The 23053-nt window shown below is 52.2% G+C and overlaps 8 protein-coding genes across 8 annotated transcripts; 4 read left to right on the top strand and 4 right to left on the bottom strand.

Moving 5' to 3' along the window:
* Positions 1-43: 43 nt before the first annotated feature.
* mph1 (3'-5' DNA helicase) lies at positions 44-4715 on the bottom strand (the record flags this gene model as incomplete). The annotated part of the gene is made up of 8 exons (XM_071042871.1): positions 44-117; positions 170-217; positions 276-545; positions 617-996; positions 1140-1204; positions 1584-1807; positions 1841-3644; positions 3684-4715. 8 exons carry the CDS (start codon positions 4713-4715, stop codon positions 44-46), a joined length of 3897 nt encoding a protein of 1298 aa, XP_070900724.1.
* An 812-nt stretch (positions 4716-5527) lies between these two features.
* On the top strand, positions 5528-6226 carry BJX68DRAFT_265320 (uncharacterized protein; the record flags this gene model as incomplete). Its single annotated transcript, XM_071045213.1, has 3 exons — positions 5528-5654; positions 5707-6009; positions 6069-6226. 3 exons carry the CDS (start codon positions 5528-5530, stop codon positions 6224-6226), a joined length of 588 nt encoding a protein of 195 aa, XP_070900725.1.
* A 656-nt stretch (positions 6227-6882) lies between these two features.
* On the top strand, positions 6883-8343 carry BJX68DRAFT_50427 (HD domain-containing protein). The gene has a single exon (XM_071049290.1). The coding sequence runs from the start codon at positions 7428-7430 to the stop codon at positions 8181-8183; it is 756 nt and encodes a 251-aa protein (XP_070900726.1). The 5' UTR covers positions 6883-7427; the 3' UTR covers positions 8184-8343.
* Positions 8207-12542, bottom strand: BJX68DRAFT_233947 (uncharacterized protein). The gene is made up of 3 exons (XM_071039685.1): positions 12096-12542; positions 11678-12020; positions 8207-11612 (listed from the first exon to the last, which is right to left on the bottom strand). Exons 2-3 carry the CDS (start codon positions 11866-11868, stop codon positions 8504-8506), a joined length of 3300 nt encoding a protein of 1099 aa, XP_070900727.1. The 5' UTR covers positions 11869-12020; positions 12096-12542; the 3' UTR covers positions 8207-8503.
* A 797-nt stretch (positions 12543-13339) lies between these two features.
* BJX68DRAFT_265323 (dolichol phosphate-mannose biosynthesis regulatory protein) lies at positions 13340-13637 on the bottom strand (the record flags this gene model as incomplete). Its single annotated transcript, XM_071045214.1, has 2 exons — positions 13340-13525; positions 13581-13637. The coding sequence occupies 2 exons, from the start codon at positions 13635-13637 to the stop codon at positions 13340-13342; spliced, it is 243 nt and encodes an 80-aa protein (XP_070900728.1).
* Positions 13638-13779: 142 nt separating this feature from the next.
* Positions 13780-16676, top strand: BJX68DRAFT_233953 (uncharacterized protein). Its single transcript, XM_071039686.1, has one exon. It carries the CDS (start codon positions 13969-13971, stop codon positions 16552-16554), a length of 2586 nt encoding a protein of 861 aa, XP_070900729.1. The 5' UTR covers positions 13780-13968; the 3' UTR covers positions 16555-16676.
* A 46-nt stretch (positions 16677-16722) lies between these two features.
* Positions 16723-18465, bottom strand: BJX68DRAFT_265325 (putative MYND domain protein; the record flags this gene model as incomplete). Its single annotated transcript, XM_071045215.1, has 1 exon — positions 16723-18465. The coding sequence occupies one exon, from the start codon at positions 18463-18465 to the stop codon at positions 16723-16725; it is 1743 nt and encodes a 580-aa protein (XP_070900730.1).
* A 1312-nt stretch (positions 18466-19777) lies between these two features.
* On the top strand, positions 19778-21406 carry BJX68DRAFT_265326 (major facilitator superfamily domain-containing protein; the record flags this gene model as incomplete). Its single annotated transcript, XM_071045216.1, has 4 exons — positions 19778-20117; positions 20180-20869; positions 20923-21176; positions 21236-21406. The coding sequence occupies 4 exons, from the start codon at positions 19778-19780 to the stop codon at positions 21404-21406; spliced, it is 1455 nt and encodes a 484-aa protein (XP_070900731.1).
* Positions 21407-23053: the final 1647 nt, after the last annotated feature.

The raw sequence follows: 23053 nt of genomic DNA on the forward strand, positions 1-23053 counted from the left end.
TACTGAACGAAAAACGCTACTACCACGGAAACGAAGATGCAGTCTACCGCTGCAAAGATCGGATCATCTCTTGCTGGGTAGCTCTGTCTCTGTTTGTTTCCGATAGCGGAGCGAGGCCTGTAGTGTCAATCAGCAATCGAGTCGCAGCCAGGCAAAAACAATAACTTACTCCTAAGCTCGCCAACAACATCCTTGGCTTTCCCAAAGTAAACCTCCTCTATAAGTACAAATTAGCAAGCAAGCCCCGAATCATAAGAATACCATGAATTACGTACGTAGCAAGTTCCTCATCTTCAACTCCATATCCTCCACCAATCGCCCAACGTTAGCAACATGGCTGACGTCCGACTCAACAGGAAGATCAAGCTCAATCTGCCTAGTCATATTTCCGCTCAGATCCATCTCGCCAAGAGCCTCGGTTTCGTTGGCAAGATGCAGGATTACCGTGCTGGTGAGCTTGTAGTGGGCTGCTCGTCCTCGGTCGGTAGCTTCGAATACGTGGATGCTGTCCCATTCACCGGACTGTTTTCCGCCGGGCGATGTTCCTGTTTGCCGGTTGCGGATTAGTATCAGAGGAGAGATCCCAGCAAGCTGCCCACTTTATCGAGTAGCTTACCCTTTTTCAAGAGGATAACACCGGCGAATCCATCGTCCAAATCCCAAAAGTACACACTCCCAACGCCGCCCTCGTAGTAGAGCTCCCGGTAGACATCAAACGCATCGTTAGCGGCGACCTCTAGCTTCCGTACTCTCTCACTCGGTACTGTCCCGTCATCGAGAGGGGGGTCGAACTCGTTGCTCCAGGGAGACCTGTAGCTATCGCCATCGCGGTTATAGTCGCAGAGCAGGTAATCGCGCTTTGTCTTGGGGCATCGGCGGATCTCGAGCGGCTGGTCGACAGAGGAGAGAAGATCTTCGGTGAGGTCAGGGACGATGGAGGTAATAGCCTGCAGATTCTGCTTTGTATCGCGGGGGTTCAGCCGCCGGAGGAGGTCGCTGTAGTAGGCATTATGGTCAGTCAGCGGGAGCTACACGCGGGGTTGAATGGGATTCGGGGTACGAGTGCCTCTCTCGCTGTTCTTGGGAGGAAGGGAGATCCTGGGAGCATTGGCACAGGTAGAGAAAGTGGTGATACTAACAGCGCACTATCGAATTGAGCGTCGGCCATGATTATGGAGTTTTTGGAATATGATGTAGCTGTGTTCTGATGCTGTTTACTTGCTTGGTTTCGAGGTGTCCCTGAAAGGCGGCCAGAAGGTGCGTGGACGCAGCAGCCCATGAGGTGGAATTAGATTCTCCACCATCGACCCCAATGACGATAAGCTCTCTGTACAGAAATATCGCTCAAAATGAATAAAATACAGGTAACTAGTTCCAAGCGGGCTTTAGTCGTTCTAACATTATTCGTCACCATCGTCATCAATCACAATTCTCCTCCTCTTCCGGGATAGTGTTTGCGTCCGACCCGGCGTGATGAAAGTTTCTGGGTCAGGCAGGTCTAAAAAGTCATCAACAGCAGTGACAATCTGGCTAACTCGACGTGGAGGATGAAAAGGCTTTGATCGCCGAGGACTATTGAGTACCGAGAACAGTTTGCTTGGAGATGGCGGTTCAGCATCACTATCGCTCTCCACGAGATTCTCGGTTTCTTGCAAACGATCGGGCCTGATAGTTTTCGGTCTGGGGTATTGTGAGGTTTGGCTGTCTTCGCTAGTTCGCGGCATTGAAAAGACGGCAGAGTCCTCATATAGAAATTCGGTTTCTCGAGCTAGAACTTCCTTGAACCGCTCTTCACAATCTGGTGTGACTTGATTCATCCTCTGCAAGGCGCCGATGACACGTCGCGTGAGGGAACCATGCTTCACTAACTTGGTTGGACGTTGGACCAGCTGGAGACGCGGGAAAGCATCGCTTCGGGGATAGCGAATGAATTGTGGAGTTGTGCCTCCTATATCCTGATAATGACGCTCAAGATCATTTTGCTGAGCTGAAGTGAGCAAGACTTCTGCAAGGTCTGGAACTGGGACAGGCTCTGGAGTCGGTGCCCGGGGTTTAGGCTTTGACTTTGCCTTTGCCTTCGCCTTCGGCTTTGCTGTTTCTCCTAGGCGTGATGCCTTGGTGAAGCCTGTCTCAACATTATCGGGCATATGAAACTGTTTCGGGGGTCTCTTAGGGAGCCGACCTTTCCTTTTCTTCGGCTCCGGCAGATCACCAGTTGTGTTCTCCTCTGGAATTTCAATTTGACGTTTGTCGGGTATTGGCTTTATTCCAGCGGGTAGTATTCGTGGGGATATCTCGTCATGGAAGGAGAATTGCGTGCCGCTTGCTATCAGTTCCTGCATTTTCTCATAGTTATCTCTTGCCTTAAGGTAATTCTCCTCCTCCTTGCCTTGCATCAAGAGGAGGACGATGTTTCCTGCTCGCTTGCGGCCAGTTCGTCCCATGCGTTGGAGCATGCGAATCGGAGAAGCGGAGGCATCATAACACACAATCAGGTCAACTTCTCCTATGTCCAGTCCTTCCTCGCCGATGGAGGTTGCCACGATGGTGTTGTAGGTCCCGTTCTTGAACTTTTGTATAATATCGAGTTGAGTCTTCTGGCCCATTCCTTCAGAGCCTTTGGCGCTGCTCTGCCCAACAAAAACATGCGGTCGAATCATCGGTTCGTGTCTTTTCAGAACTCTTGTTACCTCTTCAGCACTGTCACGGAAGTGCACAAAAATCATCACCCTAGTAGCCGATTGTTCGCCAGCATCCAAGAAGTGGTTCAAGACAACCTGCTTCAGATATCCCAACTTTGGATGTCCGATAAACTCGGGGTTCTTAGACCACGGGCCAAGGTAGTTCAAAAGTTTCACAAAATGCTCGTCTTGTACAATTTGGCGATGGTACTTGCCCTTTTTCTGTCCGTCGGAGCCCGATTGAAAGTGTGTGAGGTGACGGTACAGTGGAGTTATTCCATGGTATTTGAGTAAGTCGATACCATGTGCCATGCTCGCGAGAACCGTGAATATTGCCATGACCTTTCCCTTCAAGCCTAGATTTGCATTTCTCCCAGCATCAGACGCCATCCATTGCTGTCTAGCCTTTGTCAGACCGAAGGGGGTCAATGACATGGCATCCCTGCCCCAAAAAGCATTCAGCTCCCGAAGCTGATCGACAAGGGGATTTAAGGTGCTGGATAAGAGATCCATGCACACGATCATCTCGTCAGAGTTTTGGAAAGTCTGAACGTCCGTGTGCCTCGCATGCACGTATTCTCTGATATCAAGAGACTGTTCGGTACGTATCTCCACTTTGGAAATCTCAAGGCCATCGATAACAGCTTGAACAGACTCAACAGTTGACCCTGGTGTGGCTGTCAAAGCGAGGACCCGAAAGCTTTGGTTGAATCGTCGGAGGAATTTCACAACCTCCACATAGGCATAGCGGCCCGTAGCGCGGTGAGCCTCATCCACCACTAGTAGCACGATCCGCTTGGGATCAGCTATCCCGGACTTGAGGTCGTTAGTGAGAGTCTGGGGTGTCATGAAGAAGACGCGTCTGGTTCTCCATTCTTCTGCTCGTACTCCTGGAGGAGCATCACCCGTGAGCATTGTGGTTTGAGATCGTGGAATACCTGCGATTTGGTAACATGCAGATATCTGCTGAGATACCAGCGGTTTTGTTGGAGCAACGAATACTATCTGAGCGTCTTGGGTCCAGCGAAACCAATTGAGCATAATGGTGGCCGCAATGAAGGTTTTCCCCAAGCCGGTGGGTAGTGCAACAAGAGTATTATGAAATAGGCCTCTCTGGGAAATGTTGAACTGGTAGTCTCGGGTCCTGCCTAGATTCGTAGGAAAAACCCACGTTTCCAACTTATCCTGGTTCAATTTGTGGTGGGTGGGCCGTTCGACCTTCTCTGGAGGAAAGAATACCTGCTCACCACGCACAGGTTGCGTTGCTGGGTTCCGAGGGGCCATATCATACAATGTTGTTTGGCGGACGCCTAGTGGGAGACTTCGAGACTGGGAAGTTTTCCAAGGTACCTGCGGGGCAGTGTTCGCAGGCGGCGATAGAGACAGATCTGAGTCGAAGGCATCGTCTGGGATGTCGTCGAAAAGATCAGTTGTGTCAGAGGTAGGAAGGGAGGAGACGTTTGAGTCTTCTCGAGCAAGAGAAACCATGGGCTTTGACGACTCTTCCTCAAAAGACTGCAATGAGGCTTCTATTGCGGCTTTCAGGTCTTCATCACTGCCATCCCCATGGTTTTGCACTTGTGGCTGTTCGCAAGTTCGATGCCCGGCGACCATCCCAGTCGCTGAGTGAATGACAGGAGGGTTCGAATCAGGCTTCTTCCATCGCGGTCCACGGATTCGTTCAGGAGGTGAAGCAGGTTGTGTTAATTGTGTGACGAACATGTTCTCTCGGATGGTGGTCTGCTTTGGAACAAACACCTTGTACTTGGACTTTTGCTGATCGGGAAAGAGGTATGGCGCCTCTTCAGCTGATAAAGGCTCATCCACATTGTTCTCGCCGTCTGAGTCGAAGCCAGGCCCATAGTCGTCGCTGTTATCGTCATCTCCCACACTCTCGCGACGCGCGCCCCCTGCTGTTTTTTGGTCGCTCAAACGGCGTCGTTTGGGCGATCTCGGAGAGTCGTCATCATGGGCCACAAAGTCGTCCAAGTCATCATCCAAATAGTCAGATACACCGTCATCGATGCCCGACATATCGAGGTGGACAATGCTTGTGGGGATAACGCGGAATGACGGACTCGAGGCGCGACGCGAGGTATCACGAAATCAGGTGACATGACTTGTGTTGCCTTAGGCCAGACTCGAGAAAATCCTTCTCGCTTGGCCAATTGCATGACCGCACTGAGCGAGATTGGTGGGCTTTCTCGCGGCCAACCGGGACCCATAATGGCCTCGTCCTAGACCCCGGATTTCCCTCCCTCTCGACTTTGGAATCTTCTGGCCCAAACAAGAATGAGCGCTACACAGCAGCCACCGACACATCACATTGCATTGGCGCCTCGCCCAAGTGGCCCTAATCACGACCAGCCTATTGCCTCCGCCTCCGAACTGAAAATGCTGAAGCAAAGAGTCGGGTTTAATTTGAAAGGGCCGTTCAGATGATCTGATCTGGTCGGCCCTGTCGCCCGAACCAGGGAATTGATCGGTGCCACGGCGAGGAGCAGTGAAACTCAGCTAATAGAAGGCCGCCATGCGCGACAAGCCCGACGGGGGTTTCAATAATAGCATCAGAGCAAGGTGCCTGAAGCTTTCCAAGGTTCTGATTCACGGTCGAATTGCCGACGCTGGCCTCTCGTGTTGCACCAGCAGCTAATTTCACCTGTACTTGGTCCTGTTTTGCTTTTTCGCCCTCGTTTGTCTTGTTATCTTTATTTCTTCGCTTCTCTTTTCTTCTCTTCTTTTCCCTTCCTCTCCATCGTCTCTCGTTTGGTCTCACTTCCAACCTCGTTCCTTTCCAATTCTCGATCTCACCCATTACCAACGTCTGTCGTTTCTGCCTCATCAATATGAAGCTCTCTCTTGTTGCTCTTTCCTCGGTCCTCGCCCTGGTTGCTGCCCAGGAGTCGTCCAGCACCACTTCTAGCCCCCCTGCCACCACCAGCTTGTCTGCTGCTCAGCAATGCGTTCTCGATTGTATGCGAGCAATCCTTACCCCAAAGCTTGTGCCTTGGACTGACACCACTAGGCCCCGACGACGACATTTGCTGCAAGGCCGAATGCGTTGGGGTTCCTTGCCCCAGCGACGAGCAGGCTAACGACACCAACGACTGTGTTGCCGAGTGCGACCAGGGTGATGGCTCTGAGGCTGACATTGCGGCCTATGCTCAGTGCCAGGCCCGCTGCTACACCACTCACTTCTTCCCTGCCACTGCCACCGGTGGTGCAGGCGCCTCCAACACCAGCAGTGGCTCCTCCGCTACCACGACCGGCAGCTCGTCTGACAACTCTGATGACTCCAACGACTCCAACTCGGATGACTCTAACTCTGGTGAGTTTCCCCGCACTTGGGCGTTGTCCTGCGCACTTGCACTAACAGCCTCGCAAAAGACTCCGAGTCTTCTTCCTCTTCCGATTCCGACTCTCCCAGCTCGACCTCCGACGCTGAAGACCCAGAGGACACCAACGCTGCCTCCCTCGCTCAGATCAAGCTCGGCGCCTCTGCCGCTGGTCTGGCTGGCTTCCTTCTGGTTGCCTGGGCTCTGTAAGCGGTGGAAACCAGTGAATGAAGGCGCGCTCGTGATGTGAATCTTCGGGCGTGTCCGTACGAGGGTCATGGCGTCAAGCGAGGCATGGATGGGATGGGTTGCACGGAACATAATCTAATGGTTGTCTACATAGTCTTTACTTTCTCCACTGTTCTAATAATCTTTCGATTTGAGGATACCATATTTTGTCACTGGAGATTCTGGATTTGAACAATACCTCTTGTAACTTATCACACCTGACCGGTTACTCCAACTCTTTGCCCAGCACTACTGCACGTATGTTGTCGAGTATCTCCGACTCATGGAATTCAGCATGCCACGCCGATCCCCGTTAGTACTTAGTGGCATCACAGTCACCTTCTGATCTTCTGAGCGCCTGACCCATCAGACCCATAAAAAATGGTCATCTAACCAGACCCTTTCTTGACTAACTTGGTGGAGCATTCATGCCCCAATCCCAATACAGTTCCCTCCTCTTTTAGTTCCTCGAAGCTGAAGAGGGGAATCTGCAATCATTCGTTCAATTGAACGGAAGCACCCGCTGCAAGAGGGAAACTCCCATCTCGCGAGGCCACCAGACCCCATAATAAATCCATCGTTCCAATACCACGTCGCTAACCCCGACGCGTTTTTCACCGAATGCAAAAATAATTCACGCGTCATGTTACTCTTTCAATCGAAATCTCACTCTGACTCCAATCCCAAGTCAAATTTCGAGTCATAGTCACAGACACAGTTTTCCGTTCTCGCCCTCGATCGTGAGAGATTCTACGCAGTGATCTCCGACAGAAAAGAGGAGACTTGTCCTAGACGTTATCAAGCAAAAATCGAAGCCCTTTTTTGAGAAGATTCATGGCGTTGCAGTTCTTGGTCTTTCTGTAATAAGAGACCTCGAGAAGCAGGACAACTCGAAGGACAAAAGAATAGGACGCTGGAAATCTGAGCGCCATCTGACATTAGGTGTAATCATTCTTTTAGATGGCCTGAAAGAGGAGGAGAATAAAGACACGGAAGACGAAGAACCGACGGAGTACTCCAGAGACTCGACGCGGCAGCACGTCCCACAACCGCAACTGCCCGTACAACAACAACGCATTAACCGTGCCCCTCGACGCGTCTACGCACAAGCATTCGAAAGCCCGACTCCGGTCGCATCTAAGTTAGCAAGATCAACTGGGGAAGCAATCCAGAGAAAGCGAAAATGGAGTCTGCCGCAAACACCCGAGGAAACACTCACGACGGAGGATCAGACAGCGCAAAGAAGCACACGGAGACGTCTGCAGCTGCGCTGATCGCGTCCATTGAGGCCTTCGTGGTTGAGTGCATGAAGGATTACGATCCCAGCCATAACCCCGCGCATATTCGACGCGTCGTGTCGCTTGCACTGCGGATACTGCAAGCAGAAAGAGAAAGCGCCGAGACGGAGACGGCGACGGTGTACGATGACCTGACCGTGCACCTCGCCGCGCTGCTACACGATATCAGTGACCGGAAATACCTGCCAAAGGACTCGGATTCGTCGATCCCGGCGGACAAGCTTGTGGAGCATGTTCTCCTCGAGCACGGCGCGGACGCGACGCTCGCGCAGCGGGTGCAGACGATCGTCTCGCACGTTTCATATACGACTGAGAAGAAAGACCCCGAGCGTGTACGTCGCTTGATCGAAGAGGACGGCTATGTTGAGCTTGCGATCGTGCAGGATGCGGATCGGCTGGATGCCTTGGGGGCTGTGGGGATTGGGCGGTGCTTTACGTTCCTAGGGGCCAAGGGACGGGATATGCTTAAAGAGGGTGAGACTTGGGAGATGGAGAATTCGATTCGGCATTTCGGAGAGAAGTTAGAGAGGCTTGAGGGGATGATGAAGACAAGGACGGGGAGGAGGGCTGCGAAGGTGAGAACGGAGAGGTTAGTGGCTTTTCGGGAGTGGTGGGAGGACGAGATGGAAAATATGATTTAGTCCAGAGATAGTTTCCTTATAGAATATAAGAAGAGAATTCCGGGGTTTTCTGTCTATTGATTCACTGGGTATGCAACACACTGGTACCAAACCAGCCAAAAGAATGCAGGGCTTGAGAAGCCAGTGTTGAACGAAACATGCAATTGCAACACCGCTCATATTAAAAAGGGTATGTGTCTCCGAATGTAGCGGCGAACAGGAGTAAATGATAGTTCAACAAGCAAACCCTAACGCCTGACCAATATAATGTCTAAGGTTTGCGTAGCATCGATGTCTTCTCGATAGATATCATATGTGATGTACTGACTTGAAGTTCAAGATCAGACCCGATCAACGGCAAAATCTAGCACCTCACAGTCATCTTCGAAGAACCCGTCCTCGCCGCTAGCTTGATGCTGCGATAGTGAGTGTTTCTTCTTCCTTCTTGTAGTGATGACCACCTCTTCAACGTTGTTAGTACTGTTGCCCAGGCTGATCAAGTTCTCGATTCCTCCGCTAAATCCCTGCTGATGCTCATGTGCCACATCAAGGCCGTCATCCTCACTTCCGGTACTAATTCGACGGACGTGTAATTTGGACATCGGGATGCTATCACCAAAGACCCACTGACCCGTAGGGACTGGGGCTGTAGAGCCACCTGCCTCTCCCTTTTCAGAGTAGGTAAACAGGTTGACCCTCTGGTCCGTATGGAATGGTTGGTATGGGGCATTGGTTTCGAGCTCAGCTTGCGAAAGTGGCTGGCATTTGAGCTTTGTTGACGCGGACGGCCGTGAATTGTTCGATGGTAGCGCCAGGGATGCGTGAACAGTCAGTTCCGGGTTAAAGTTGCTGATACCCATAGGCCCACAAGGGCTTGACAAATTCGAAGGTAGCCGGAACTCGAGCTCTTTCGAACCAATCACTGACTGCGGCTGTCGTGATTTGTTTGACAGCACGGATCTCTTGATTCGGTACAGCCGGAAATAACCGTTGGCCACCAGAGCTAAGAAAGGCTGACCCTTGTAGATGATCCAAGTGACACGAGACGCGGCAGGTTCGCGAGTGAAACCAGAGATGTGTAACCTGTTTTCACCCACATGCCGCAAAGTATTGACAGTGCCACTCGCGGCAGCTCCCATTGACTTGCTAAGTCCGGCAGCAACCGCCTTGCCACCCATCCCGGCAGCAGCAGGGATGGCAAATCCATTCATGGCGGGGAATGCAGAGCCAGCAGACGGTGCGCGGCCCCTGACGGCCTCGAGGATAGGCTGCGTCTTCCCCCCAACAAGCTTGATCGCTGAGGAAAGAGCACTCGTATTCGTCGTTCGCACAGTTAACTCTTCCGCGGGGTGTTCAGCCGGCGGCTGCCTGCTGCGCGAAGATCGAGCTCTGCGGAAAGGAGGCCACTGGAAAGCATTGCGCGGAAGGTCAAAGACATGCACTGTGCCCTTGAGAGTGATAACGGCGAGGCGTTCTCCAGAAGGTGGACACCAGATCACATCCACAATATGTGACTCTGTCAAACGAGAATACCGTGCAACCTGGCGCACATTCGCAGAGACCCCAGCCGAGTCCTCAGCGAGAAAGACCCCTGCACGGCAAAACTTGGCTTGCATGAGATCCCATACGTATTGAACATCGCCTTTCTTGCTGGCAGTCAAGAGCAACAAGCCACTAGGCGAGAAGGAGAGAAAGCTACAGCCATTCGGCACTTGGAACGTGGCGACAGGATTGAAGAGAATCGCGCTCTTTGTATCTCCGCCGTCCTCGAGTCTCTTGAGATCCAGGATTGAGACAAGATCTGGCTCAGCTGGCGAAGCGGTTTGGGTTTCCTGAGCATGCGTTGGTGGGAAAGCGTTGAATCCCTGCGGCGGAAAGTCCATGACTTGAGAACGACGTTGTTGGGAATTCTGCTGCTGGTCCTTATTCCAGTAATTGTTCCACGCCTGTAAGCCTTGATCACTCATCCAGCGAGCGCCTCGTACAAACTCCTGTGCAACACCCCTGGCTACCTTGTCGAGAAGGCTCTCTCCCTCACCAACGTCGGTTACACAGGTAGTTGCCGGTCGAGACGGCGGACTACGAGTCTCAAGCCCATAGACTTTCCCCTGCACTAAAGGGGCCGGCACCAACCCATTGATGGATGCACGGTATGTTGCCAATGGGGGCGCTATCGCGAGCCACCTTCCCTTGAGTGCAAGTATTGGGGTATCGGCTCTGGTGGCCCCATGGGGTGAGCCATTTCGAGATCCATCCGGATCAGTCGAGCTCGACGAGGTTGAGTACCGTCTCGCCTCTCGTGACTGAATTCCTGTCCAGGTTTTGCCTAGGCACTGGTACGTACTCATACTATAAATATACACCTCTCCACTGATACCAGACGCTAGCACAAGATAGCTACCACTGGCGAGGAGCTTCAGATTTCCGGATGGTGAGGGGGCATAGTTCGCTAGTCCAGGCAGGTTCTCAAAGCACGGGGTAGGGTTCGTTGCGAACAGGGTCGTGATGTGTCCTCCGGTTCGGAGAGAATACACCTCAACTCTCGTTTGATAGAAGCGGGTGTCATCCCTGTTCTGGCGCTTCTCAGCACCCGGATATCGCCCGGTGGCTACAGATATATCATTTGCATCAGAACCAGTGGACGACGCGCGACCATCATCTTCAGCTGGGTTGCATGGTCCGTGAACTATGACAGCAACATGAGGTCGGGAGACGGAGGCAGGAGTGGAGTCAACGCCTGGTAACACCTTTGCCTCAACAACCCTTCCATTCAAACCATTTAATTTCCCAAGCAGGCGAGTCTTCCGGTCCTCGACGGCCAGTACCTCCAACGCACCGTCCGTACCAACCAAAAGAACGCTACCGCCTGTCCTGGATGGTTTGAACGAAGGGCTGGAGATTGTGTCAAACGCGCAAAATGAATACTGCCCGTCAACGGGCGACCGTGTTTGGCCTGATAGAGACGGGATATCAACCTCGGGGGCTCGGTAGAAATGGGCCTGCGGTAAATGAGGAGGGGGTATTCGGTCGCTGAATGGGCTGTTGACGGAATGGCTCTTATGCCTGTCCACAGACTGCTGCCGAGAAAAGGCGCTGCTAGAGTAGCCATTTCCGTAGCTCAGGGGCCTTGTCCTTGGAGGGGGGGAGGCAGAAGAGGGGTTGCTGAACCCGCCCTTGTCTTGGGTTGTTAGGAAACCGCCAAAGGGCGAACCGCTGGTGAGATCGTCCTCGAAACCATCGTTTGGGGGGCTTTTCCCAAATGGAATAGACTTCGCCCATGTATTCGTTCGTGACGCAAAGTCCTGCTCGGTTGTGTCCCTGAGTGACTCTAGGGCATCGAGAACCGGCGAAACGATGTTGATATTGTTATCCGGAGGCTCCACAGGCGGATCAGGTTCGGGGAAGGAGGATGGTTCGACCTGAGACACTGACGGCGGGGATCCTTCTAGTCTACGAGCATGGGTTAATCTCCATCCACACCTAAGAACATAATACACTTAGTGAGGTAGACTCACAAGTCTTCCACTGGCGCCTTCGAAGCCACCTTGCCCTTATTCTTCCCCTTGGACCCGCTTTTGCTCTTTTTCTTGCTCTTTCCCCCAGTATCATTATCTGGCTTGAGGATATTCGTATCGTCCGCGGAGATATTATCACCTGGGAACCGGCTCTGCTGGCGAAACAAGTCGTCCGAAGCTGCCGGGGGCATTCAAATGGTGGACTGCCTCTATGAGGCAGGACGATCAGGGAAGAACAGCCGCCCTCAGGACCCTTCAAGAAGGTCTGAGAACGGAAGGTCGGCGGTGTAAGTAGAGCTCTGTTCGCAGTCCGCGTCGACGATGCGCTCGAGTCGATGTGTACCTGTAGATCAAAAGAGAGCTGTCAGTGTGACTCATCAAACAGACGTTGTTAACTTATTGCTGCGCGGGTGCTCACACTATTCTCCGGATATAGAGTAGAATATAAGATCAAGAAGATGACACGGCAAGCGAGCTGGTAGTTGGTGAAGGAGTCGAGACAACAGGGTATCTCGACGGGGTAACTCGGCGATACGCGTCGATCCGGAGAATGGGGACGCTCAGCTTTGGGTTGACCGGAGCTTCGGAAGGGGCCAAGGATAGCAATGGTGAATAGGTACGAAATGCGCAAGTCGAACCGAGGATCAGAGTTCAGCGGCAGAGCAGTAAGTTGGTAAGTTGTAAGGAGGTTGGGGGTAGATAGGCGATAGTAGAGGGGGTGATGATGGTGAGGGGTCAGGGGAATACTAGCAGCCTGGGAATACCGTTTTGGTAGACTGACAACGATTCAGGACTGTAATTTATCCATGACTTTCCGATCATTTTCAGGTAACGAACTAATCATGTTAATACTAGTAACCCCTCCTTCAAGTTTGGTCTTGCGCCTCCCTCTACCTAATGCTCATGACGAGGAGCGGGGTGACGATTGGCTGGTGGGGAGACAGAGCCATGACTCTTGTAACATGACGCAGACAATAACAATACCCTTATCCCAGCATCTCACACCGGACAGCATCCATAGAGCTAGGTAAGGGATATACGGGAATCTAAAGAAGCCATAACTTTAGGAAATCTTGATGATGTACCTCCCATCACCTGTTTGGGCGCACAATACTACTATGCTTACCGAGTACAAAACAATACAGCCCCTTACGCAGGACACATGAGGGGTAATCCGGTCAGACTGCCTAGAACCAAACATGGCAGACACATCTATATACCAGGGTTCCTGACCGTCTCTTCTATGGTTCATTTCAAGCATGACCGTTTCTAGCCGCCATTTGGCAAGCACTCGCGTGTCCCGTGACCTAGATCACGAGCGCTTCAATGTCATCAGCTGTGCAGCTGAGAGATCATCCCAAGGGGTCAACTGCACAGTGACGCTTATGCCCAGGTGGTCCTCCGGGTGTTTCATTCTCCTCCTGTTCCCTTCCAAGTATGCAAGCTAACACGTGTGATTCTTCGTCTTCAGGATTGCGTCCTAGGGGATATTATATAAAGAAGCTTCTCGTACAACAAACGCCCCAGGATTGTTGCCTCCGAAGGTACAGCATTATAAAAGTGATGAAAAGTATTGGTACAGGTAAAACATTAGGCCACCAACCCTGGGGCTCGGACTCCCCCATACACCGGTGAATGCCCGGCTATCCGGTATGACGACACTCAAGTCTTCTTCTTCGCAGCAGCCTTCGCCTTGGCGGCCTTCTTCTTGTTGCTATTGATCATGACGATTCCGATGAATGTCCCAACAACAGCTGAGCCCAGGAGAGTAAGGAAGACGGGAATGCGGATCGCCCATACGCGGGGGAGGAAGAAGGCATGGAGGGGATGGCCAGGGTCGACAAATGGCTTGTAAACTGTTAGCGAATTCTTGACGGAGTAGCAAGGCTAAAGAGGCAGATACCATCAGAAGAGTCCACGCCGTGTAGTAGAGAAAGATCGCGGTAGCGGCCAAAAGCATGGCGGATCCAACGAGTTGGCCCAGCTAGACAGCGCAAGTCAGCAAATTGAGGTCGGTCATTCTCATCAAACGATCAGAAGTAAAGTAAGATCCTCACCATAGTGACAATAATCTCAGACCAAACAACAGGCAAAGACGGGTCTTGAAGAGTTTCGTGTATACGCGACAGGAGACTCGGCCAGCCTGGCTCCTGAAGAGTCACGTGAGCAGTCGCGCTAAGTCTTTTATCCTTCGCGACTTCGCCGCCTCACACTCCGTCCGAAGAACCTTAACAGCTCGAAATCTCGGGCCAACCACAAACTTTTCACATCGCACCGAGGGCGCAAGGAAGATGTCTGACCCAGTTGTCTTGCAGTCGGCAGTGCGAGTGCCCACGCCGCCCCCCGGCGCTTCCTACTCCCCTCAACCGTCCGGGTCACGCAAGCGATCGCCTCCCTCTCGCTCACCTTCCCCGAACCGGCGACCTTCACCTCCTGGTGACTCACAAGGAGCTGATGGCGATGTGCCGCATGTCGATTCGGAACGTGCGATTGAGCGCGAGCGCCAGCTAGCGGAGCGGCTCCGCCAACATGAGCAACAGGAAGCTGCTCGAAAACCGATGACGGAGGAGGAAAAGCAGGCCGCCGCTAAAGCAGAATACGAAAAGCTTCTGAACATGCGGTCGGGCGGTACTTATATCCCCCCTGCGCGACTTCGTGCCCTACAGGCACAAATTACAGATAAGACCAGCAAGGAGTACCAGCGGATGGCGTGGGAGGCATTAAAGAAGTCGATCAACGGTTTGATCAACAAGGTCAACGTTTCCAATATCAAATTCATCGTACCCGAGCTATTTGGTGAGAACCTGGTACGAGGACGGGGTCTGTTTTGCAGAAGCATCATGAAAGCTCAGGCAGCCAGTTTGCCATTCACACCAATCTATGCGGCAATGGCGGCAATTGTCAACACCAAGCTACCACAGGTAGGAGAGCTGCTACTGAGCCGCTTGATTATTCAGTTTCGGAAGGCTTTCAAGAGAAACGATAAGGCAGTGTGCATATCATCCACGACATTTATCGCTCATTTGTGTAATCAGCAAGTCGTGCACGAAATGCTCGCCGCGCAAATACTGCTCCTCTTGCTTCACAAACCCACCGACGACAGTGTTGAGATTGCAGTTGGACTGACGCGAGAAGTCGGTCAGCATTTGGAAGAAATGAGCGGTCCTATTGCCTTGGCAGTGTTTGACCAGTTCCGAAACATCCTGCACGAAGCCGACATTGACAAGCGTGTACAATATATGATTGAGGTGCTATTTCAAGTACGCAAAGACCGATATAAAGATAATCCGGCTGTCAAGGAGGAGCTCGACCTGGTGGAAGAGGAAGATCAGATTACACACCGAATCGGGCTTGATGACGAAATCGAGACACAAGACAGCTTAAACATTTTCAAGTTTGATGCGCAATGGGAGGAACATGAGGAGGCGTATAAGAAACTCAAGGCAGAGATTCTAGGCGAGGGAAGCGATGATGAGGACGAGAGTGACGGGGGCGACGAGAGTTCGGACGAGGAATCCGAAGAAGAGCGGCAAATGGACATCAAGGACCAGAGCAATACGGACCTTGTGAACCTGCGTCGAACCATTTATCTGACGATCATGTCCAGTATCGACTTTGAAGAATGTTGTCACAAGCTGATGAAGATCTCGCTGCCAGCTGGACTGGAGCCCGAGCTTCCATCGATGATCATTGAATGTTGTTCCCAGGAGCGTACGTTCTCGAAGTTTTATGGTCTCATTGGTGAGCGGTTCGCAAAGATAAACAGACTGTGGTCGGATCTCTTTGAGAATTCGTTCGCCAAGTATTACGATACTATTCATCGATATGAAACCAACAAGCTACGCAACATTGCTCGTTTCTTTGGGCACATGCTAGGCAACGACGCAATTGGCTGGCATGTTCTATCCATCATCCATCTTAACGAAGAAGAAACGACGTCAAGCAGCCGTATCTTTATCAAGATCCTCTTCCAGGACCTCGCAGAGCATCTTGGTATTCCCAAGCTACGCGAACGCATGACAGACGAGATTTTGCGTCCCAGCTTCGACGGGCTGTTCCCACTAGACAACCCTCGCAACACCCGCTTCTCCATCAACTACTTCACCAGTATCGGTTTTGGTGCACTGACGGAAGAGATGCGCGAGCACCTGAAGAACATGCCCAAGCCCGCGCCCCCTGCCTTACCTCCAGCTCGCGAGTCGGACTCGGAGTCTGTCAGCTCCCGTTCGTCTTTTTCGTCACGCTCCCGCTCTTATTCCCGCTCTCGCTCCCGTTCATACTCGCGCTCGCCATCGCCGCAACGTGACCGCAGACGTTCGATCAGCCGGGGCAGGTCCTACTCGCGATCCCTGTCCGGTTCCCGCCGCAGCTACACCCCAAGCTCCTACACCGCATCTCGATCCAGATCACCAGCTCCACGGAGTCGTCGACGCTCCGTTTCTTACAGCCGCTCGCCATCCCGCAGTCCTCCTCGCCGAGGTGGCCGTGGACGAGCCGACTCCCGCTCTCCCCGCCGGAGCCCAAGCCGCAGTCTTTCTCGATCTGTTAGCCCTCCCCGACGAATCGGCAGAGCCCGCAGCTACTCCCGATCGCCATCGCGTTCCGTCTCCCCTCCGCCCCGCCGCACGGCCAGACGCTACTCATCAGAGTCTCTCTCACCACCTCGGCAACGTGCCGAGAGAAGCATATCCCGCTCCCGTTCGCCTCGCCGCCCGCCTACTACCCGTCGTGGCCGGGATCACTCAGTCTCTCGATCGCGCAGCCCGCCACGCTACGCAAGGAACCAGCGGCGACGGAACTCCAGTTCAATATCTCGTTCGCCGTCCCCACCGACGAGACGGAGGGCTCCATCTTCTACACCACCGCCCCGTCGTTGAGTATAGTCTTGGGTTATTATAGGTTAGGCAGACTGCAAGCGCCATGGAAATGGAGGTATCTTAATCGTAATGATGTATTCTATTACCATTAACTATAACACGATCCAGTTGAGCGCTGTTCATTACCATTTTTCACTTCTATTGCTCTATGTTTGGTAGCTTTCTTCGTTATAAATCATCCTCCTCCACCTCACCTGCCTCCCAAACACACCTTCGACACAAGCACGCTCCTCCCAATGCCCCCGCTGCCCACTCTCTCCTCTCCTTTACCCCCAGGCCCACATCACAATAATGGTTAAGGATCTCCGCATCCTTCTTAATCCCCTCACCGCGCCCCTTTTCCTCCCTCTCCTCCCATTCCACTTTGCCTTCTTTCTCCGCCTCAGCCTTCACCCTCCTCGCCCTCCCCCACTTGACCCTTTCCTCCTCACTTCTAACCACAAAACAAATCTCACCACCCCACTCCCACCTCACATTCGGATCACATGAGTGATTCGCCAAACACCACAGTGGATGCACAGCACACAATTCGGGACCGCCATCCCACGTCGAAAGTCTGCCCGACGCCGTACCCCGGAACTTCGCATACAGCGTGTTGAACACCCACGTATCGTATTTACTCAGTGTAGCATACGGGTCAAGCTCCATCTCCTCAACAAATCGCATCGGCTGCAGGATGTTGAGCTGGAAGCTGAACGGCAGCGAGCCCTGACTTACATCTCCAGGAGCCTCGGGGACGAAATCGCCCCAGATATATTTGATCTCAGGGAGTTCGAGCGGGTGGACGTCTTGTGTAGTAGCCATTGCTAGTGCACGGCCCAGGAGCAGCAGGTACAGATAATCCGCCTTATCCTTGGGATCGGGGATATCCTTCCCAATGGCCTCGAGGTTCTCCATGAGGCCGCACACAGCGCCGTGGTAGACCTCTTGCGCGCGATCATGGCAGGTCTCCGAGCAGAAGATCGTGTCAGAGCATTCTGCGCAGGGAACTGCAGGATTTGAGGCGGAGAGATCCGGGAGGGGCCCGTTGCATGCGTCGCAGAGGTCGTCATGAAGGCGGTTTGTCGCTGTTAACAAGGAGGATTCGTGCAGGATTGTTTCGCCAGGATGAAGGTCTTCTTTCGCGAAGAGACCGAGTTGAATCGAGATTTCCTCCTCGGGACTTGCTTCTCCCGCAGATGCTGAGGAGGGGTGGAGGACGGGTAGTGCCACAGCGCGGACTTCGCACTTTGGCGCGACAGACTTGAGGCGCTCATTGAGCAGAGATAGCGTCTCGGGTGACTTGCGATCTGGTTCATGAGTGTTCCATGGGTAGAGGATTCGGCGCGCGGAGCCTTGCGCTTTTAGGGCACTTGGGGAGATTTCTCCAGACTGTGTGTCGGGATCGAGGCCCTTGGAGACGTAGTGGTATTGCTTGATCAGGGAGATTTGATCTTCGAGTTCTTTTCGCGCGGGGGCTGCGGATGAGCCCTCGTTGTCCGTGGTGCTCGATAACTCATCCAACACAGTTAACCCGCGCAGCGCGAACTCGTACCCATCTCGTAGACACCCACACCGGACGAGACTGCGTACAAGAAGCGCATATACGGGACCGATCAACGTGTTGTATTCGTCCGTTGTGATCGGCGCGAAGCCCTCATCCTCCTCCGCGTCCTCCCCTTCCTCCTTCTCCTCCTTCCCCTCCTCATCAGCAGAAGGTACCTCTACCCTCCGCCGCGCATGAAACTCACACTCATCCGGATTAACCACAGAATCCAGCAAGGATAGTGCCCGATAAGCATCCGCAGATGCAAGATCCGGGAACCTCAAGCGTTCATGGACTAGGCCGCGCTCTAGATGTAGATGCGGGTTGTGCGGGTCATTTTGGAGCTGTGATGTAACTGAAGCGCGTTGCGCTAGTGCCTCTTGCATGTTGGGAGTGTGCGATAGCTCTGTGAGGTGCTGTGTTCTTCCCAAGGTCCTCCCTTTGAAGTTGTAGAGATGCACTCGCTCCGCGGATCTATAAGAATCCCCAGATTGAATGGGCAGTGGCGAAAATCGGGTGTTTCGGGCGAAAAGTGGCTGGTTGGTAGATTCTTGCTACCGAATGTTTCAGTCGGATTAATTCAGTCTGTATATTATTGCTCACATCCAATTCATCTGGAGTTTGAATCGTGCTCTTGAAGCTGGAAAATTTCATGGTGGGATGGTGGCGGCTTAGTCAAGCTTTATGCATGCTTATCTAGCGCTTTGTGCAGAAATTCAAGTTATGCGTCTCGGTAACCCTACCCTCCACTGCGGTAGAGGAATGCTTAGATTTAGATCAACCAGACGGTTTTGTAGGCAAGCCAGGAAGATTTCAATTACTGAAGCAGAATAGTATTGTGCGGCTTTGCTTAAATGGTTTATTTGAGTACGTATGCTGGAAAGCCGGTTCTAACTGTTGACTTAGGGCTATTTTCCCTCTCTCGAATCCCTAAAGTGACACCAGCATCATTTTTTACATTTATCGGCCGAAATACTACGTCAAGACATACAGAATACCCGAGTCGCGGATATTTTACTATGAGAAAGAGAGTGAGAGAGGGTAAACATGTGTCTGCATCTACATGAACATCAAACCATCACGGATAGTAGCGGGCTCAAACATTTCGGTAATACGCGGGCCGGGGAGGAACCAAAGCTTTCTGGCACGAGGCCTGGGATGGACCGTTATTGGCATTCCTCAAAGCTGACAGCTACTAGTAAGCGGGGAAGTTGAAATATGCTTTAGCTCTAGGACACCTTGTGGAGAACGCAATTGGGAGGCTTGGAGAAACATACGATGTTCCTTATTATATAGTCTTTCTTGATCGCTACTATGTTGACGGATGAAGTATCTAGAGAATACAAAAGAGAATTATCCTGTATATGTTTAATGCTTTTCTAAGGGATGGCTATCTTATACCTACTGAATTCGGTGAAAAGGGCCCATTGTGTGCCAACCACAAACCTCGAATGAAGATGCCATGCCTATCAACTCCACAGTTGGAGAAGCCTCCAAAACACCGCCTCAAACTTAGAAATACACTTTCACTCTCTGGCCGGATACTCCAGGAGTAGCTCGGGAATCTGGGGTAATGTGGGGGAGCCAAGAGTCAAGTATATGGTACCAACCCTGAACCATATATAACATCCCCATTCTGTCAACCAGATATCCACTTCAGAAACACCCTATCCCTCCACTTTATACACAACCGCGACGATGCCATCAGCCCATGTCGAAGAAGAAAAGCCCAAGATAAATCACCAAGAGTCAATTCCCGACGATGAGGCCCTTAAGCCGCCGCCACAAGAGCCAAATGCAGACTACTCGGGATCGCAGAAGAAGACCGATCCAGAGGAGATCCGGCTCGTGCGCAAGATTGATTTCATCATGATGCCTATTCTGTGGATCATGTATTGGTTCAACTATCTCGATCGAAATGCGATTACCGTTGCGAGACTGGATGACCTAGAGGACGAGTTGAACCTTTCTTCGACACAGTATCAGACCTGTGTTTCGATACTGTTTGTCGGATATATCTTGGGACAGATTCCTAGTAGTGGGTTCTCCAATCACCTTTTCTCTGACCCAACTTGGGTGCTGGAAGTACTGACAAGTTAGATATGTTGTTGACCCGCGTCCGTCCCTCCCTCTTCATGTCCGGTGCAATGTGCCTATGGGCTGTCGTCAGCACACTGACCGGAATATGCCACGACTTTAAGGGCCTCCTTCTGACCCGCTTCTTCCTCGGCATAACTGAAGCGCCTTTCTATCCGGGCGCTCTGTACATGCTATCTATCTTCTACACGAAGAAGGAAATCGCGACCCGCATTTCCATCCTCTTCACCGGCAACATCTGTGGCACAGCCTTTGCCGGTCTTATCGCCATTGGCGTCTTCAAGATGGGTGGCGTTGCTGGGCTATCGGGCTGGAGATGGCTCTTCATTCTGCAGGGCATAATCACATTTGTGATCTCGATCATCGGTGCGTTCGTGCTGCCTGATGAGCCACGGAATACCAAATGGTTGACACCCGCGCAACGAGAGCTGGCACATAACCGTATGCAGAGGGATACGGTGGAAGTGAGGGAGAATACGGCGGCTTGGACGGGGCTGAAGGAGGCGGCCAAGGACCCTAAGCTGTGGGTGTTGACCTTCATGCAGCACTTCCATATGGCCGCCAGCAATTATAAAAACTTCTTCCCAACAATCGTGGAGACGCTCGGGTTTAGTCAAAATGTTACTCTTGCACTGACTTGCCCGCCGTATCTGGTTGCCGGAATTATTTCGATTGGGTGGGCGTGGAATTCAGGTTCGTCTTCTTTACACGGGCATTGAAAGACGGTGCTAACAGAGATGACACAGGTCGCGTCAACGAACGTACATGGCACATCACTGCTGCTAAAGTCCTTGCCGTGACTGGCTTCGTCGTCGCTTGTACCACCCTCAACGTGGGAGCACGGTACTTCTCCATGTGTCTCTTTGCTACCGGGGTGTACTGCTGTAACTCGATCATTCTGGGCTGGGTGGCCTCAACGTGTGGGCAGACCAAGGAGAAGAAAGCGTCTTCAATTGCGATCGTCAATACCGTAGCGGCAATATCAATGATTTACACTGCGGTATGTTATCATCCTCATCTGCAGCCGGTATGGCCTGTGTGAACTCACTGTTGCTCTAGTATCTATGGCCGGACTCTGATGCTCCCCGCTATCCGATCGCAATGGGGACGAGTGCCGCCTTCTCGGCCATCTCGGCGATTCTTGCGTGGGTACTCAAAGCAATGCTTGTCAAGGAGAATCGCATAATTCGGAGATCGCATGATGAGCAGACGATGTTTTATGCCTACTGATGGGATGGCAATCAAATATGTTATTAGGGAGATGAAAGCATGGATATGAAGTTACATAACACGCAATAACGTCTCATTGGCATGGTACCCGTCTTTAAGAGGCATTTATGAGGACCAACTCTTCGACTGTATTCATTTGGAAAAGGATTTGTGCAAAAGGCATAAATTCTCGAGCCCACCGTTTGTTGCAGTTCTAGCCAGAGCCAGAGAACTGGTCATGCCATCCGACTGTAGCGCCTGGTCGCAGACTCGTAGCACGAGGGGCTCACCAGACTCGTTGAATTCGGTGCAGAGACCCGTCACACCTTCTTTGGTGTACATTCTGAATGCGATGGTGGCGGCTTTACGGTAGACCGTGCGCCATTGAGGACCCGAGAGGTCGATTATTTCGTGACCGGCCTGATGCGGAGGCGACTTCGTGGAGTGTGCGGGAAACCGGCGGACTAAAGTGATTTATGCTATCATCGAAGAAGAAGCCTAGTCTGGGTCTCGCGGCCGTGGTGATGGAAGTGTTCTAGGGAATAGGGATGACAGCCGGGTTGCTGAGCCAGGGATTTGCAGTGAGAACGACTTCGCGAAAAAAAAAAAAAGAAGAGAAGCAATGTCATTCGCGAAGGGTCTGTTGTTTGCAAAATTGCTGTCAGAGGGCGCCGTGCCGCTGGGAAACCCTGGGATCCGTGCTGCAGTTCGCTTGAGTGTGTATAATCCACTTTACATTGCAGGCATCCGAAGGGATCCGCCACCGTCTGTCCCAAGGCCTAGAGAAGAGTCTCTGAGGGTGACAGAAGCGCCTTCGCCACCGGAGCTGCCCCCTGCGCTCAAAGATCGACTCCATGGGTTCAATGTCGTGTTATAGATATTGTTTGTCGACTCAAGGCAAGCTTGAGAGATATTCATCTTAATAAACGGAATGGCCCCAGCATTCGCAGAATTGACACCACGAATGTGCTTTATTTGCTACATTGCTGATGCACGAAACCAGGCCAGAAATGGTGTAGTGGCCTATGACATCCAAAAGATCTTTGATCGAGATCGGAAGCCCGTGAAGTGGTCCTTCACATTTCCTACAGTGGACCGAAAGTACTCGTCAAAAGTACTCGTCAAAACTTCTAGCTGCGATGATTGCCTTGTTGAAGGAGTTGTCTGTTGCACTTAGGGCTTGCTGTGCCAGAGCGGCGCGCTTGCAGAAGGCCGTGGACTGTCGGTGTATGTCCCACTCTGCAGCCGGCGAAAGATCTATGGGGCCGGAGTTATGGTTACCTCGAGTTCGTGGGTGTAAGAAAGGAAGAGATGTGGCTATGGTCTTGCACGCAGGCAATTTCGTGCGCAGGAGGGACTCCGACCAGCCATGCTACTGGAATCCTCTGGCTGAGTGCGTCTTGTCGCAAGGCTGCTTTGGCTTCCAAGTCGGACATTGTGAGACTCGGGCCAAGCAGAATACTGGACGACTGAAAAATGCCTGGACTATTTCACAAGTATGGTTGGATTCCGTCTTTGTATGCCTGTCGTTGGGCCGCGGCCACATATTACTCCATGTCTTGTTAAACCACTGGAGATCGCAAGGAGCGCTCGAGGAGCGCCGGTTCTACATTGAGTGTGACCTTACGCTTCAAGACACTTACTATGCTCACAGAAAATGCTGACGAA

The sequence above is a fragment of the Aspergillus pseudodeflectus genome (genome assembly GCF_044049435.1).
Source record: "Aspergillus pseudodeflectus strain CBS 756.74 chromosome Unknown BJX68scaffold_14, whole genome shotgun sequence".
In the NCBI taxonomy this organism is placed as follows: Eukaryota; Fungi; Ascomycota; class Eurotiomycetes; order Eurotiales; family Aspergillaceae; genus Aspergillus; species Aspergillus pseudodeflectus.